At 42.0% G+C, this 18,353-nt stretch overlaps 1 protein-coding gene across 1 annotated transcript in view; it reads right to left on the bottom strand.

Annotated features, from left to right (window-relative positions):
* The window catches only part of zanl (zonadhesin, like), a 109,193-nt gene that overhangs the window by 78,771 nt on the left and 12,069 nt on the right, over nt 1-18,353 (bottom strand). Inside the window, 23 exon segments of the mRNA XM_039823009.1 lie at nt 228-397; nt 771-878; nt 1,563-1,706; nt 3,056-3,201; nt 8,151-8,275; nt 9,201-9,317; nt 11,652-11,790; nt 11,952-12,145; nt 12,476-12,617; nt 12,854-12,897; nt 12,900-12,988; nt 13,236-13,364; nt 13,618-13,766; nt 14,091-14,141; nt 14,144-14,337; nt 14,523-14,664; nt 14,812-15,005; nt 15,196-15,492; nt 15,598-15,676; nt 15,826-15,923; nt 16,048-16,215; nt 16,423-16,569; nt 16,660-16,744. Coding sequence (XP_039678943.1) covers nt 228-397; nt 771-878; nt 1,563-1,706; nt 3,056-3,201; nt 8,151-8,275; nt 9,201-9,317; nt 11,652-11,790; nt 11,952-12,145; nt 12,476-12,617; nt 12,854-12,897; nt 12,900-12,988; nt 13,236-13,364; nt 13,618-13,766; nt 14,091-14,141; nt 14,144-14,337; nt 14,523-14,664; nt 14,812-15,005; nt 15,196-15,492; nt 15,598-15,676; nt 15,826-15,923; nt 16,048-16,215; nt 16,423-16,569; nt 16,660-16,744 — 3,151 coding nt within the window.

The raw sequence follows: 18,353 nt of genomic DNA, 5'->3' as shown, positions 1-18,353 counted from the left end.
ATTAGTGGAACACTATATATGTGAGCAGACTACTGCTGACAATGACCCTGAAGAACAACTATTTCAGTTCAGTGGTCATTTTAACTGCATACTGCCATGTCAAATAAAGGAGAGTTGCATTTGAGACAGATTCTACCCGTGCAATCAGGCCTCCACATGATGGAACAGACAGTGAATGTCTTTGGAAGAAAAAGGAAGTTTGTGAAATCAAAATGCTCAAGACTTACGACAGAAGCTTGGAGTCCTCCACGGGTGGACTTTGGCTCCGGCGCTCTGGCAGGCGTCGGTGTAGGCCTGGAGCTGGTCACACAGCACATGCTGCTGGCCTTGGAACTGGCACATGTCATACACACAGCTCTGGAAGAACGGAGTGGGATTCACCACACCGATACACTCCCTGGAACAGAGGCAAACACTCAGAGGGTCATGCAGAGGGTCCAACACTAGAGATGTAACCAAACATTTAACTCACCATTCAATTCACGCTTTGAACGTCATGACACGATTCTCACCAGTTTTTTAACAGAATGAGCTGCAGACAAGCTACACTACCAAGCCACGGCCGAGTTGACCAATCACAGTTGTTGTGGGTTCGTGCGCCACGCACGTTTAGTTACTTATTTCGGTGATCGCACGCTCACGGGCTCGTAGGGTCCATGTCTCCATGTACCTCCGTACGTACCCACGGCGTGGATTTACAACAGAAGCATAAATCGGCCTTTTAACAGCTATAACAGGTCAATAATTAGGGGAAAAAGCTGCTTTCTTACCTGAAGGGTCCAGCAGGGTCTTTGAGTTTGCCACATTTGTCTGGCTTCACCACCTCGGCCTCCAGTTTGGGGTCACAGTCTGGGCTGGGCCCGGTGCCTTGGCTACACCTGAACAATGCAAACACAACACCAGGGTCACATTCCATTTCACTTATCCTCAGGAGTTATGGCAGAGTCAATTCTTTGTAGGGCTGGGCGATATGAAAAAAAATACCGCGATATCACGACAATATTGTATTGATGAAAATTGGTGCTTTCACAAAATATTTACACAATGAGATTTGTGGTATATAATCATCAATAATGTGGATATAATGACTAAGTGGGTAAAGGCAAATAACTGAACAGCTAGAACAGTCTGGTAAGTTCAGAAATGACATCACTTTACTGTAATCCAGCCTTTCAAACCAGGACAACACTTGCGTCATATTACCATATTCAAAATCTATGACTATATCTAGTATCACAATATCGATACAATATCGATATATTGCCCAGCCCTAATTTTATAATAATACTTCCTCTACAAAATATAATTAATGTTCTTGCGAAAAATTATTTTTGGTGTTAAAAATGTCCATAGTAGTATAAAGTATAAATCCATACAATGCGTAGCTTATATAATTTGTGTTATTGTCATTTCCCAAACTTTAAGTAAGTGAATGTATGTTCAGGTTATAGAGCCCAGTCACATGTACCTCAATCACATGCTTGAGCTTTATGGGAATCTCCAGGGAAGTCTTAAGGGAATTCTCAGATTCCAGCACTGAAATGAATGCACGTAAAACTCACGAGTCATCCTCGTCTTCTTTTGTCTGCCAGCTGTTGCCGAAGTCGTTGACGTTGCCTCCCAGAGTGCCATCTGGCTTGGTGAAGTCGTTGTTCGGGTTCCCGTCGTAGTCGCCGCAGAGGCCGCACATCTGGTCGTGGTAGGAGCTGCCGGGACGGGGAGGAAGAGAAAACGGGATTAGGAGATGGAGAGGAATGTCTAAAGAAGACTTTAAAAGGTTTAAATAGTGTCTGGCTCTTTAATGGAATTCTATAAACAACAGAGACAGAATGCTCTGATACTATTAATCAGGGCACCGTCAACGGAAGAGATAGAAGCAAAGTATTAAGAATGTTGGCAGGATTTATTAAAAATAGCAGATCTGTATGACGTTTGAACTACAGATTGGACAGATGCCGAGGTGATTACTTAGGCAGTTTTTACGAAATACACAGAGACTCAACTGCAGTTTATGGCTCTTCTTTGCTGCACCCAGCTCGTGTCATTCTGTCTTTCAGGGCCTCTTTCATTCAGATTCCTATTTCCTGTCTAAATTCTTTTAGTAGTTAATCATTTCAGCAAAAGAAATGTGGACTGAGAAAGGATCCAAAGCTACATCCAATTGTAAAAATATGCACGCATCGCATCCGGGAGCACAATGGTTTAAATGTGTTTCCACATTTTGTTTGATTCTAAAAATACGGAGAATATCAACTCAGTTTAGGGTGTTTTAAATCTGTTTTAGAGGCTTTATTCCCCAAATCCCACAATCTGACAGCTGCTGGGAAGCACTGATTGAGTTTGTGACACCACGTTAGATAGATTTTCAGTAAATTCATTCTCCTCGTTTCATAAGTGTTAATGCTATTATTACAAAGTTCTGTTATTTCTAGGTTGCTTTTAATTAAGGATAAGTATCAATGAAATACAGAAAAATTCTGAAAACATTTACCTGCTGTATTTTATGTAAGTGTGTAAAAATAATTCATAAAAAAGAAAAATTCCCACATGAATGCAACCAAGGAGACAGGGTGGGACCACCAGAAGGTTACATTAATAGTCTATATCGATGACGTTTCATTTATGGGATTGTTCCGGTGCCGCTGCAGGTTCCGTCTGATGTCCCTCATTTTCGCCAGATGTCCGTTACCTTCCTCTTTCTTTGTGTTGGCGTTCTAAAGTCCGGTGGATTTCTGAGGACTATGGTTAATTGCTCCTCAGATCTCTGCAGGGTAAATCCAGACAGCTAGCTAGACTATCTGTCCAATCTGAGTTTTCTGTTGAACGACTTAAACAACTTTTGAACGTACACATGTTCCACCAAAACAAGTTCCTTCCTGAAGCTATTTTGCAGAGGTACCGGGGCTCTGTCCGGCGCCCAAGACGATTGTGATTGGTTTAAAGAATTGCCAATAAACCAGAATGCCCATCCCGGAATGCTGTGTGGACTAGCCAGACCTTCCTCCGCGGCGCTGTGGAGGAAGGTCTGGCAATGCCAGACTATTACATTACCAACCTGGGAACAGAGATCTGGGCGTAATGGTTTCCGTCCCAGCGCACCCGGAGGCCGAAGGGCGTCTGCAGGGTGATGTACTGGCCGGCCAGACTGAGAGAGATGAGAGGGGAGGGGGAGTGAGGGAGGGACACTCGCAGTCCGTTCACCTGCCGGAGGGAAGGAAGAAAAAACCAGGGTCAACAGAAGCTACAGGTACCAGTTTTGACATACACATGTGTGTTACATATTTACAGTTTCCTGTCAGCTTTTCCAACTCAACGCTATTTATTGGCATAGTCCCAACAGTTACAGAGAAGCCATGAAAATCTTAGATCTCAGGTCCCTCCAACAATGCTCATTAAATATGTCTAAAAAGAAAATCACACCAGTAATAAAAATGGGAATTTAAGACATAAAATAGTGCAGAAGTTAAAATATGAGGATAAAATATATAACATAGACTATAAAAACAATCTAACACAAACAATTTATATTTGTGGTGTACAGTAAATGCAAACTGAATAAACTGAATTTAAACAGGAAAATAGTAGCTGTACTGTATATGTAGTATAGGAATTAGGGCTTTGACTTTTGCCCAAAAATCATTTTCGAAGTTCGTTTGTATATTAATATTCGAATATATTTGAATATTTTGACCATTCAGTTTAAAAAAAAAATTAAGTCAGACCCTGGATTAAACACAAACAGTGTGCTTTCGACAGGAAGTTCGGAGCTTTCACCGTAGCCTACGTAAGTGGTCTGATGTTTATACTCGTGTGCTGGTGTGTGCGTCGAGCCAGTGTGCGTGGGCGGTGTTGCCAACTTAGCGACTTTTTTCACAAAAGCGACTAGCGACAAATCTGGCGACTTTCTGTAGAAAAGACAGCGACTTTCTGTAAAATAAAAAAGAGTCACCAGTATTGTCCAGCGAGCACGCAATGTATTTCTCTCCTGTGGCCGCCGAAACAGTCACCTTTCTCTTCTGTTGTGTGACTGAGGAGCAGCTCCGCCCCCCCCTCCCCTCTGTGCTCTCTCCTCATGTGCAGCAGCACTGAGCAGGCAGGTAGGAAGGGGAGAAGGGACAGGGTGCGGCGCCGGTGGAGGTATGAGAGACAGCGGAACGCGACGGGAGAAAGACGCCGCTGATCTGGTCTGGCCCTGGGCCAGCCTGCTTTCTTTGAGAATTAGGGGGGAATGCACCGCTACTGAGCCACGGCCGAGAGACGTGCGTCGCCGCGACGTGTAGTTACATTTTGAAATGCGTAAAAAAGCCTCGGAATCTGAACTGAAAACAACGTTTACAAGCAAACGCATTTACAAAAAATAATGCCCATAACAGGTATATTAAGGGCTGGCTAATATTCGTTCGAATATCATTATTTTTTTTAAATATTCGAATGATATTCGAATAACGAAGTTCGGAGTCAAAGCCCTAATAGGAATTAATAAATGTAATTATATAGGGCTGCAACTACCAATTATTTTCATTGTTTGGTTTATAAAATGCCAGAAAATGTCAATCAGAAGACGTCCTCTAATGTCTTGTTTTGTCAACTCAAAGATATTCAGTTTACTGTCACAGAGGAGAAACTAGAACATATTCACACTTAACAAGCTGGAATCAGAGATTTAATAAATAGTCAAAATAGTTGGTGATTCATTTAATAGTTGACAACTACTCAATTACTCTTTGCAGATGGTAACAGGTGTAAAAAATCAAAAAAGTATCCAAATCAAAAGTCCACACAATCAAAAGTATATGACTACACATAAATAAAAACCCAGCACACAAGATAATATAAGATAAGATAAGATAAGATAAGATGACGGAGTAAAGACACTGAGGATGTGTGGACAGATCAAACCAATGATTCACCTGTATATGGTACCGCTAGACCTTAACAATTATTACATAATCACCGTTTCTTTGTTTCTCCGCAATTAATTGCTAACATTAGCTAAGGTCTTAAGGCGTGTGACTGGTAATTGTTGATTTTGTTTAGATTTGCCAATTTGTAATTATATAAGTGATTATTGTTTGGACTATATATTTCTATTATTATTTAAATTTGTTGTTAGTTGTTGGCACTTGACCCTATACTGTTCATATTCATAACAACAAAAATGACAAGAGGGGGGGAATTCATGATAATAAAGAGGCGTGGTTTACTTCATAGGCTGTGTACCTGTGTTATTACTGTAGAAGTGTATTATTTAACTGTAGTTTTTCTTGAAGGGGTGATAGAATGATTATATAGGGTATTTCACACTGTTCTGTGGTATGCAACATTGGTTGGGCTGAAAATGGATTGGTTGATATTTTATTGGCCCTTATGCATCCCTGTGTTTTGGCCCTATTTGTAACAAGAGCTTTTCTTCCAAATATGGTATGCTCATGAATATTTAGATGAGCTGCTCTCTGATTGGTTGAGCGAATCCCCATACACACACATTTAGGGCTGGGCACCAAACCTCGATACTTTTATAGCACCGGAAAAAAAATTACGATCCTATGAGTATCGAAAAATGATTCATCTTCCGGTGCCAAATTTCGGTTCCAAAAGCGTCTGAACGATTAAGCGCACGCTTATCTGTCCTCTCTGCATACTGACAGAGAGCAGAGCTCTGACTGACACACATACACACCTACACAGAGAGGTGCGGACAGAGTAAACTACATCGTCGGCTCTGTAGTTTTGTTGAAGTCACAGCAATGCCGATAAAGGGGTTTCAAGTGTGGTTACAGTTTTTCAAAACTTGACGCAGACAGCGTTTGCTGCGATATGATATTAATGGCGAGCCGAAAGCGGTCGCGGTGCTGTTGACGTTACACTTCCTCTAAGCTCTAGGCAAGCAGGCACAACGGTGGTTTCTCTGCCCTGGTGACTGACTGACAGGCTGAGCTTGTAAGGCAAGGCAACTTTATTAATGTTACTCTGAGTTAGCAGTGTTACCAGAATTTTTACATTTTGATAACTGTTTTGATACACAATTAAGTTGGAAAATAAAAGATTTGTGTTTGATGTATTTTTGTTGATGTTGAAATGGATTTTAAAACATATGGTATTGAAAAAAGTATCATTAGGAACCGGTATCGAAACTGAGGTATCGAAAATGGCACCAGATCGAAAGATTTTGAACGATACCCAGCCCTACACACATTAGAGAAGCGACAGACTTTTTTACGCGAGAAATCAACTATATAAAGCTCAAATATGGGCCATTTTACGAAAATGTATGGCTAATTGCAAATTTGGTAAGACGTGTCGGACTTTAGGAGCTCCACACAGTCTGACGAGAAAGCGGCAGCCTACTGGGCTCCATACCCAGGGCAAAGTCACCCTTTGTGGATTACTGCACTACCGGGGCTCCGTGGCCGGCTGCCAGCATAACTATAATATATTTTTTGAATTTCGTCACGGCACTTATATCACAGCTACCCCAAGGTCTTACAAAGCTAACAAAAGCTAACAGTCCGATTTGAATTTAAGGCATTTTTATGAACGTGAGGGGTCTTATTAGGAGGAGCAGCTAGCTAGCTATGTGTCCCATTCAATATAATGGGAAACGATTACAGCTAGCTAGCTACACTGTTGGCATAACTATAGTATATTTACAGTTTGAATTTCGTCACGCCACTTATATAACATCTACCCCAAGGTCTTAAGCGTGTTATATACTGGACGCAGCGCAGCTGGCGCATACAAATGGGACGTCATGAGATCGCCGTGACTATTTATACCTGCGCTGGTGGTCGCGACACTAGTTTCAGTCTTCTCCTGAACAGCGGTGGCGCTAATGAGCAAATGCTACCGACGTTGCCCTTTCTACAGACTAGAAAAGAAGAAAAAGGTAAATAACGGCAGAACTGGCAGCAGCATTTCCGTCAACACTTCGATTTGATTCAGTGAGCTGCTTCGTCGGCTCAAGCCTTTCATTCACCATAAAAGAACTCATCTTACCCCAGTAAGTTTACAGGAGAGACAAAAAAAGAGCCGTGCACGACCTCGGCTCGCGCGCCATAAATCGGACGCGCCGGCCGGATATTACGTAATTTTGACGTCACGATGTTGCGCGCCACCTTGGATGCGTCTAGTATATAACGGCCATTATAAAGCTAACCGCTGTGTCCGATTTCAAATTAAGGCATTTTTGTGAACGTCGGGGGTCTTGTTAGGAGGAGCAGCTAGCTAGCTATTACATAACAAACTCGCTGACCGCGCTCTCAGTCACACACCGGCCATTTACCAGGAAGAGGGGAGGGAGAACAGCAAGCTGCAGGCCCTGGACCTCTGTCAAGGCAGCGGCGTTTGGTAGTCCAGTCACCCAGAAAGGGTGAGTTTGCGCGGGTATTGAGCAGGGCTGCCAGCCGTGACGGAGCTCAATCGAGCTCACAGCAGGGGTCTGTGAAGGAGGACAGGCACGGCGGCGATGAAGCAACCCAGGCAGCACCGGCCACTGAAGTCCGACACACAGTCGGACAAAATTTGCAATTAGCCATCAATTTTCGGAGAAAACGGCCCATATTTGATATTTACATAGTTGATTTCTCACATAAAAAAGTTTCAGAAGTGAATTTTGTAATGGAATAGCAGAGATCTGCGCGACCTAGATTCAGAAGACTACCTGATCTCAGGTCAGTTGTGTAGCCTATTTAAATGTTGGGGCGTGACTGTTCTCTTAATACATCCATGGGCGTGACAAAGGTACAGGTCCTGGGATGCTTACGTCAACTTCTAGCTTTGTTGAGATTCACCCGTTTTCAGCGGCAGTTTCAAAATATGAGATTTTCATAGTAAAGGGGTGTCAATGGGATTTTGAGCTTCTATGTATGTCCTATTTACCCACCGAACTGTCATTATTCAACTATGACAAGGTAAAATCGGTTTTGCATTCTATCACCCCTTTAAAAGGAGGAAAAGAAAATATATAATCAATACTCAATACCATCGAATTGTGATACTTCTAGAATCGCAATGAAGGAAAATCGCAATACACCCATGTATGGTGAAAGAATTGGGACAAAAGCACATGGTCCAGGCCCTAATACACATGTTGTGCCCAGTCATCCTCAGTGATACTGACAGCTTGTAAATACAGAGACAGAGATACTGACCAGCGTCCTCCTGGCCTTCATCAGGGTCACAGTGATTCCATTCACAGTCACGTAGAGCTTTCTCAGGTAGGACAACCCTGGCATTCCTCTCTCCTCATTCTTCCCCTCCACTGAGAACCAGGGACCTGCACAGGAAGGGTACACACAGATCACTGTCTGCTATGTGCAGTAACTAGGTTTCTTAAACAGTGGGGCTGAACAATTTGGACTTTTGAACTAATTGCGATTTTTCTGCCAGATATTGCGATTAGGATTCGATTTGTGATCTTTAGCTAAAGTTCAATATTCAGATACAGATAAAACATCTCATGGAGAATTATAATATGAGACACCGTCAAAACTGCTCTGTATTCTCATGCAAGAATGAGAACATGGAAATATTTATGACTATAATAGTATTTACATGACTTGGACTAATGACAACTATGGTTGTTTTCATTTATCATGTAGTTGTAGTGCCACCTCCTGGTGTAAGACATCAGATTTTACAGGACAACTTCTAGTAGATCTGTGAAGTACTGTCTGTGTGAAGTAAACTTGTACTTTACTTGAGTCTTTTCTGCTTTCTGCTGATTTTTGCACATAAAACACTTATATAATTTAATTTAATTAAACTACCCAACAATATATCTGCATACAAGACCAGCTGAAATGATTAGCAGACTAAACACTTAGTTGATTGACAGAACAGTTTGGATCGTTTCCAGTTTCTAAAATGGGAGGGTTTTTCAGCATTGAGTACTTTTACTTTTAATACTTTGAGTACATTTTCCTGACGATACTTACATACTTTTACTTAAGTAACATGTTCAATACAGGACTTTCACTTGTAACAGAGTATTTTGTACAGTGTGATATTAATACTTTTACTCAAGTAAAGGATTATCTGAATACTTCTATCACCACTGGATCTGTGCATGTGTCATCTAAATGTGCTCGCAATTAGACTGTTTGTGTAAGAGCTGTGGCAGGTTGAGAATTTTGTACCAATTTTTAGACAGGGACATGAAAACATTGTGTTCAGGTGCAATGGAAATAAAAGACCCCTACCTGTGGTGTTCTTGCAGGTTCTGGCCAGGGTGTAGGTACATGTTCCCATGAAGCTGTAGAACTTTTTGTCAAACGTGTTGTAGTGAGGATCTCCAGACACCACACAGTCCTGAGAGCCTGAGGGAGAGGGTCACACACACACACACACACACACACACACACACCGTCAGAGTAGCTACAACACGGCTGCAGTTACTCCAGTCACAATTTAGCAACTTTTTTTGTTTTTGTTAACATTGAATAACTTGCATTTGGGAGTTCTATTCTGATAACAAAACAATATTTGTTTGTAATGACGTACCCAAATGTCACCTTCCAGTAACGTGTTGTTACAACTGAGTATCATGTTTCAGCTTTACAGAGCTAGGAAAAGCTAACGCTCGCGCTAGCTAGCTTAATTAGCAAAGTGCAGGTGTAATTCAGAATGAAATGCCGACTCCTTAGTGTCTTTTAGTACAACCATAGACTGTATAATATTAACCGAACGCTGAACGAGACATTGTCAGGCGAAGAAGTGAAGTTCTACGACGAAAACACGGACAACACCCGCAGGCCACAACACCGTGGTAGTGAGGGACTTGTCACTCAATCACAAGGTAACGTTAGCCAGGCCCCTTAATCATCTCCTGCCCGCACTTGAATAGATCAGTTGGTAGAGCGGGCGCCCATACACAGAGGTTTACTCCTCGACGCAGCGGGCTCGGGTTCGACTCCGACCTGCGGCCCTTTGCTGGATGTCATTCCCCCTTCTCATTCCCCTTTCATGTCTTCAACTGCCCTTTTAAAAATAAAGGCTGAAAATTCCCCCCCCAAAAAATTAAAAAAATCATCCCCTGCTTTAGAGTCTATTTTACTCTATATGGGACCATACTTTACAAAATGAACATCATGCAGTATTGAAGAAGACTTGAAACTAGCAATTGGGACCATAAACTCATTAGGAATGATTATACTAAGTTAATAAATCAAGTGAGAAGTAGGGTCGTTTTCTCATAGACTTCTGTCAAATTTGACTTCTTTTTGCAGCCAGTGCCCCCTGCTGGAAATTAGATAGACTGCAGGTTTAAGGCACTTCCGCATTGGCTTCATTTTTTTAGAGCCGAAGGTTGCTGCTTGAGGTTGCTTATCTTCCTCCAAACTTTGAGCCTTGTTATCATCATACTGTACCAAGTAATATTAGAATAGGTACCTAGTACTTAAAATATATCAACAGTATTAGTTTCCCACATTCTTAAGCGCAGTGTTGGGAAGGATACTTTCAAAACGTATTTCGTTACAGAATACAGAATACATGCCCACAAATGTAATTTGTAACATATTCCGTTACATTACTCAATCTGAGTAACGTATTCTGAATACTTGGATTACTTCAGGATTACTTCCACATTGAATTGCGTTTTATAAGTGTAGGAATGCAGCTATCACATCCAGCTTACTAAACAGGCCTATATAATGGTGTGTTCTTTTTATTCCAACTAGCTGAATGTGTACCTGAACAAGCAGATAGATTATTGTATTGGTAGTCCCGAACTGCATACTACAAAAATCTAACCGCAGTCTTGCTACCACGAGCTAATTTTAGCTAACGTTAGCTAGCATGTCAAACGGGGCTAGTCAGTCTTTAAACGGCTCTGGAGCTAGTAAATCAGCACGTAGGAGAATGTAAAGTCGCACGTCAATGTTAAAATAGCAAGGTGACCAGTAAAACTACAGCAGACGACTACCCTTGGCTAATTAAAAAAATTAGCTTACTTTAAGATGCTTCTTCAGGTTGGAGGTGGAGTAATTTGGACGCTGAAAGGAGGTTGGTTGCTGGCAAGCACCGGTTGCACTGCACAGTTATATTTCATTCTCCCTGTTCGTTCTTTAATGTGAAATGCTGTTTCAATTTCCAAGATAGAAACTTATTCCTGCCCTGGTTCCGACTCCATTGTGACTGATCACGCAAATAGCTATTTTTTTCGATTTCATATTGGGGCTTCTGGAAAATGCATGGAGTTGCCTTAATTTAGTCAGAGTGAATAAACTCGTGAAACAGAGAAGTATCGTCATGTAATCCATTGATTTCAACAATGTAACTGTATTCTAAATACCAACGATTTAAATTGTAACTGTAACGGAATACAGTTACTCATAATTTGTATTCTGAATACGTAACGCCGTTACATGTATTCCGTTACTCCCCAACACTGCTTAAGCGCTTATTCCCTGACATCACACCTTGTTCCGTTGTACCTACAGTACATGCATGTATGGTTACTGTACAGGCAGTCTGGCACACTGTTAGTACAAATAATGACATGCTGTAGTCTAAAGCCTTACCAGTGATACCTCCCACAATGTATTTGCATTCATCTTCTGCTAAGCTGTAACAGTGAGATGCCAAGTACCGTATAATTCATATATCCAGTTCAGTTACGTTGTGTAGTAGTGTGGTGGGTGTAGACTTACTGGTGGGATAGCAGCCCAGCTCTCCATCCTTGTGTTTACACTCGTGCATTGGGGGACATTCAGAGGCCGCACAGGTAACGAAGGGAGCATTGCACTTACACTTCAACATACAGTCCGCCTGATAAAACTCGTCTCCAGGCTGACACACACGCACACACACACACACACACACACACACACACACACACACACACACACACACACACACACGTAATTGTGTTAGCAGGATGAAGTTCATATCAAAGGCCGTAATATCCTCAAAATGTAGAAATGTCTTCTTTCAAACCAACTTCACCGTACCTCATAATACTGGCCGTTGTAGGTGCAGCCACAAGAACTCTTCCTGACGCACTTGCCGGCACTCAGGACGTAGCCAGGATCACACACACAGCTTTCAGAGCAGGGCCCACCGCAGGAGGGAGGTTTCCCAGTACACGTCTCCTGACAGGGGTCTGCACAGGGCTCATAGTGGCTGTTTGGGCCGCAGTCCAGAGCTAGGGGGGAGCATGGGAGGCTGAAGTCAGTGATAGTGCTGGGCAAAGAAGCATATGCTGAAACCAGGGCCAGTTTTTATATCAAGTGTAGTATCAAGATTTGAAATATAGGCAGCAGGCTTAATGTGTAGGTTATAAGCAAATAACAAACCAAAATATGATGCCAAAATACATAAGGTACAAAAACACCATGAATGTTGCCTATATGAAAATTAAAATTGTGATGATTTGCCTCAGCTGTGAAATGCTCCTATTAGCACCACACAGCCACATCATTCTACTTATACCTACTATATCTATCCACATGTTATTTCTCCCGTTAACACTCACGGCAGAAGGTGCTATTCCTCCAGGGTCCGATGTTCACCCCGCGGTCCTGGCATTCATTGACGTAGGCTTCTATGGCTTCACACAGAACGGGCTTGGCTCCATCCAGCGCACACAGGTCAAAGACACAGTCCTTGAAGTAATTCTGAAGACACACATAAGGTTTGTTGGAGTGATATGATATTGAATAATAAAATCCTGAAAGCAATGCCTTTTCACCATGGATGTGATGAACTGACACCCCTTTTGCTTCACATTTGTTTGTGTGTGTGTGTGTGTGTGTGTGTGTGTGTGTGTGTGTGTGTGTGTGTGTGTGTGTGTGTGTGTGTGTGTGTGTGTGTGTGTGTGTGTGTGTGTGTGTGTGTGTGTGTGGTGACTTACATTTGGGTTGACTCTGGGGTGGCACACAGCGAAGGGACCCTTTTGTCCAGCAGGATGCCACAGTATCCAGAGCTCTCATACAGTTCTTGCTCTCCATCACACTCAGGGATGGTGGTGTTGGGTTTCTTATTACACCTGCCAGCACAGACACTCTGTTAGAGGAGCTCTCTGTGTGTTGGTTAGTCAGTTTTTATCCCTAGTAATTATAATAAAGGGGTAACTGGTCTTTACCTACAGTGTTTGTTTAGTATAGAGACCCAACATATTCAATATTAAATTAATAAAAAGAGATTATGTAATAAATAAACAAAAAAATGAATACTTTTTAAAACAGTCTGTATATATGTCTTGTTTGTAGGAATTATGTTTGTATGCTACTCACTCTGAATCGGTGTTCCAGCTGTGTCCAAAGTCATTGGCATTGTCGGTCAACGATCCATCTGGTTTACGGAAGTCATCTTTGGCATCTCCATCGTAATCTCCACACAGGCCACACAGCTGGTTCTCATAGCTGCAGATTACAAGAAATGATCTACATGTTAGCGATTTGTGGAAGTGAGAGCAACAAGTCAGTTAGAGCTACATCTCTCTACTCCTCCACCATGTCCAAGAGTTTGTGACTTATTCCAACCAAGTACTAGTGTTTTCACTGATTATCTGAGTTTATTGTCAGCAATATTCCCAAACTTCCATTGGAAATGGGATTCTGTGTGTGGGTCGGGGTAAGAATGTAAAGACACAGCAACTGCTCAGTCCTAACTCACTCTTTGATCACTTTGATGTCCATGAAGTGGTTTCCATCATAACGAACAGTCACACCAAAGTCCATGTGTACAGTGTAGAACTTTCCTGACATGAACACAGAGACACCAGGGGCCGGAGACACTGGCACGTTTACATTGGTCCCATTTACCTGTGTGGGGAAAGCAGGTGCAAATAACATAATGGGTGATTATCAAGGAAATAGAAATATTAAAAACTGTCTATGTATACAATCTTACATGTTAAAATAACAATGAAAATTACTTCCTCCTTTGCTCCCGAGCCTCCCATAATAACTACTAGGCCACTAGAGGCCGACATCTCTATAAACATAAATATAGGTCGTAATTGTTGCTGCAAACGACCTATGTGGGCGTTTTTCAGGGTAGGAGTCAGGACAGCTTCTCTTGTAAATATGTCACGCTGCCATCCTATCTGTTAAAAATCTGTGTTTGTTCCTCCCCTCATTTCTTACCTGCACAGTGCCACCTTTGAGAATGGAGATCTTCAACATGCGCATATACATGTATGTACGGCCTTCACATAGGAGATGGTGGGTGTGTTAAAGCGATGTTCATTGTCGGCATGGACCTCAAAGAATGGCAGAGTTGTTGTATTGCAGGGTCCAGACATCAAGTAGCTACAGTTGCCCATGAAGTTGTAGTTGCGTTTGTCAAAAGTGGTGTAGTGGGGATCACCAGACGCTACGCATGTGGATGTACCTGACATATGAGAAACTGTACTTTAGCAGTTGTTATGTTACTAGTATGTTTCAGTGATTTAAATATTAAAATTGTAACAAAACACAAGTCTTTAGAATACAGCAGATAGTAACAACAGGTCATTTGGGACCAAATTCGATTATTTCAGATGGTCGATCTGAAGTTAGACGTCTACCAGACATTACCTTTAGGATAGCAGCCTGAAACACCATTGACCTCGCGGCACTCTTCAGTAGGGTCACAGGAGTTATCAACACATTCCAAAGAGTAGTTCCCTGCACAGCGACACAGCGTTGAGCAGCCATCTCCAAATATGATCTCGCCAGGCTAATTAACACAATTGAACAAACCACCAATAACTGCAGGATGCATTGTGTCTCACAAGAACTACATAGAACAATCTTTTTCTCATGTAATGTCTTACAATTATATATTTTGCCTTAACAGGAATGTATGCATATGGGTATATCTGACCTCATAATAGTTATTCTGGCCGTCCAGACAGCCACATTTCTCCAATGGCACACAGTGCCGTCCTTTGAAGACAAACCCTGGTTTGCAGAAGCAGCCACTGATACAGGAGCCAGAACAGTTGGTGGAGGGTTCCATACAGGTGGGGATACAAGCTGGGCCACATTCTATATAATCTGCATCAGGAGGGCATGGTTCTGTACAGCACAGAGGAAACAAGGTGGTTGAATAAAAATGGGAAAACAGATGTATGAAAGAAGGAAAGAAAGAAAGAAAGAAAGAAAGAAAGAAAGAAAGAAAGAAAGAAAGAAAGAAAGAAAGAAAGAGAATTAAATGAAGTATTAGTGTAAAACTCAAAACCCAAACTTTGATAAGGACATGTCATACTTGGTGGCTTGGCTGTGGTTGGTCCTGGAGTTGTTGGTTTAGGTGTAGTTGGTCCTGGAGTTGTTGGTTTAGGTGTAGTTGGTCCTGGAGTTGTTGGTTTAGGTGTAGTTGGTCCTGGAGTTGTAGGTTTAGGTGTAGTTGGTCCTGGAGTTGTTGGTTTAGGTGTAGTTGGTCCTGGAGTTGTTGGTTTAGGTGTAGTTGGTCCTGGAGTTGTAGGTTTAGGTGTAGTTGGTCCTGGAGTTGTTGGTTTAGGTGTTGTTGGAGTTGTTATTGGTGGTAGAGGAGTTGTTGGCTGAGCTATAAATGAAAAGCAAATAGTTTCTCATGAAACTATTGACACATCATAGACATATTTCCTATGGTGCAGAGAGTGACTTGAATTCCCTCAGGTCAGTTTCTCACCTTTGCAAGGCGTGACACACACAGCATCAACGGCAATATCTGTCTCAGGAGTTTCTCCAAAGGTACCCACAATCACAAACTGAAATACATATGAATGCAACGAGAAGGTTAATGTGAACCTATGCACAAACACACACACACACACACACACACACACACACACACACACACACACACACACACACACACACACACACGTACAGAGACACACAAAGTTCTAGTATTTACCTGAATGGCAGCAGTTCCCAAGTACTGGGCCTCGGCAGGCTTCCAGCCCTGACCCTGGTTCCCCCTCACAGTGAAGAGAGCAGGTCCAAGGCTTCCACCTGGTTGACAGAAAAACAAATTCAAGTGAAAATTAATAATTTTCATGCTGTCTGTGTTCCTGTCTGTTTGTTTCATTGTTGTTCATTGTTTGTTGTCATCTTTATGATAAATGCAGTCTTTCACCTGGAGTGATGGTGTGGACACTGAGCTCCATAGTGGTGCTGGTGCCGTACAGGTAGTAGTGGAAGGTGAGGTCCAGACATCCAGACGCCGGAGTTATTTCAGGACTTATGAGCTGAGACTTGGCTCCAGGGACAGCCTCACTAGAATCCATCAACATGTAGGAGCCAACTACATATGGAAGGGGTCAAAATAAACAATTACCATTTAGGTAAGAGTAAAAAAAAGTTTTTGTTGAAGCTTTTGTGACACCTATTCATGAACACAGGGTCAGAAGGAAAATATGAATTTGATGTTCTCAACTCATTTTGTTGCCTTGATTGTTTTATATACATTGCCAGACTCTGTAACACAAAGTCATTCAACACAGCCACTTACATCCAGGTTTGGAGAAGTCATCATCAGGGCCAGTGCCTTCAGTGTTCGTATTCCCGGACCACTGTTCAAAGCCAAATAAGTCAGGATCCTCAGTATGACTCGTCCACCCACACAGGTCAGTGTCAAAATCGCAGTCAGAAACACAAGCTGTGAAAAAAACATTTGGACAATCATTAATACAGCAATTTGTGTTTGTGCAGTGGTGTCTAAGTGTGTGTGTGTGTGTGTGTAGCTTACAGGGACATGCTCCTTCAGTGATGATGATGTTGTCCAGAGCGGTGTCACAGGAAGAAGTCAAGCCTCTCTGAGCCTCAAACACAATCTATAGACACAGAGCATACATTATCACCCTGCATGAAGATATGAATACAGCAGTTGTACTGTATGCAAAATGTTGCATTTGAGTTATACAGTAGATTGATTTCAGTTTTGCAGTCTAGTTGGATTAGATGAATTCTCATGGCTAATTATTATTATTATTATTATTATTATTATTATTATTATTATTATTATTATTATTATTTATTATTATCCGCAAGTAAGTTGTAGCTCATGTAGCTCAACATTGTAGTTTTTCTTTCACAGACATTATGTGCATTTCCATTCCACCTGTTTTTATGTGTAATTTGTTCATTTAAAAACCAAAGTTGAACTGAAGGAAAAAAACAAGTCAAATATCTTAGAAAAATGTTTACGCTCGGCTAAGATGGAAAAGTTGGTGGTGTATCGATGAAAGCAAACCACAGATGAAAACATCAGATCTGTGTGGATCGATAAGGAGACTGTAATGTAATGTAAATGTCATATTTCTATAACGTTTTTCACATCGATTTGGTATGCTTGAGGTTTGACTGGAGCTCTTTTAATGACATCATCTCAGTGCTCCCTCTTTTTCTGCAATTCGATTTTTGAATGGCACCCGACTGGAGGATTAGCACCAACAAGTGTTTATCTTGATGCACCTACAGTAGCTACTGTTAGAATATGAAATTTGAATTCTGAGTGAAGAGTAACTGTTGATATGTAAGTCTATTCAGCGACACATGGCACCGCAGCCAACCAGCATATCTACAGGAGCACTAAGAATTTGATATGTCAACTTCGGACCTCCAAGACCTATTTGTGGGGCCGCAGGGTTTATTGGGCAGCCTCATTAGGGTTGAGGCCATTGTGGAGCCTGTTGGTTTTGGCAACTTGGGTCCTGCCTGTCCGGGGGTAATAAACGCCCTGCTGCACCAATCCTTGTGCAAACTGCCTGTTACTGTAACAGTTCCTGCTAAAAGTGTCCCGGTGTTTGCCACGTTATAACACAAACGCCGGGTTCTGGCCTGGCCTTTGATTTCAACCACGTGATCTACCTCTTCCTCCACCACGCCCGCACAACTGACCCTGAAGAGTCTGATAAGCATATTGAGCTGGAGGCCCGTAAAATGGGGGCTGATTGGGGAGCCTGCTGCTGAGAGAGAGGTTGCTTCTGAGGCTTCACTAGTGGGGCCTGAATATGTATTTTTAGTGCTTTAAGTTTTTGCAGTAACTCATCCTGTTGCTCAGGAGTTTCTTCATTTAAAATGAGTGCGGTCAACATGTCTCAATCTCAAGTGTCTTGAGATAAGTTTTGTTATGATTTGATACTTATGATTTGATAAATAAAATTGAATTGAATTTATTTTTGCCAATTCAAGTTATTAAAAAAAAATGATCGTGTGTGTTACAGTTAAAGCTGTTATGTTCGTGTGCTGAGCAGCTCAGAGACAGAAGGCCTGCGGCAGGTTCCTCCTTACTGCTGCAGCCGCTCACTAGCAGACAGCTCCTCCCCACCTGTCAAAGCTAGTCCACTCTGTTCTTCTCCCTCTTTAATATACCAAACAGGTATATTCTAGTATGAACCGTAGCACTTTGAGATTAGTTCTAAATGCAAAATGCAGTACAGA

Source organism: Perca fluviatilis, chromosome 14, assembly GCF_010015445.1.
Source record: "Perca fluviatilis chromosome 14, GENO_Pfluv_1.0, whole genome shotgun sequence".
Taxonomy (NCBI): domain Eukaryota; kingdom Metazoa; phylum Chordata; class Actinopteri; order Perciformes; family Percidae; genus Perca; species Perca fluviatilis.
Note: the sequence above shows the minus strand (reverse complement) of the source record. Positions and strands in the feature narration are given on the sequence as shown.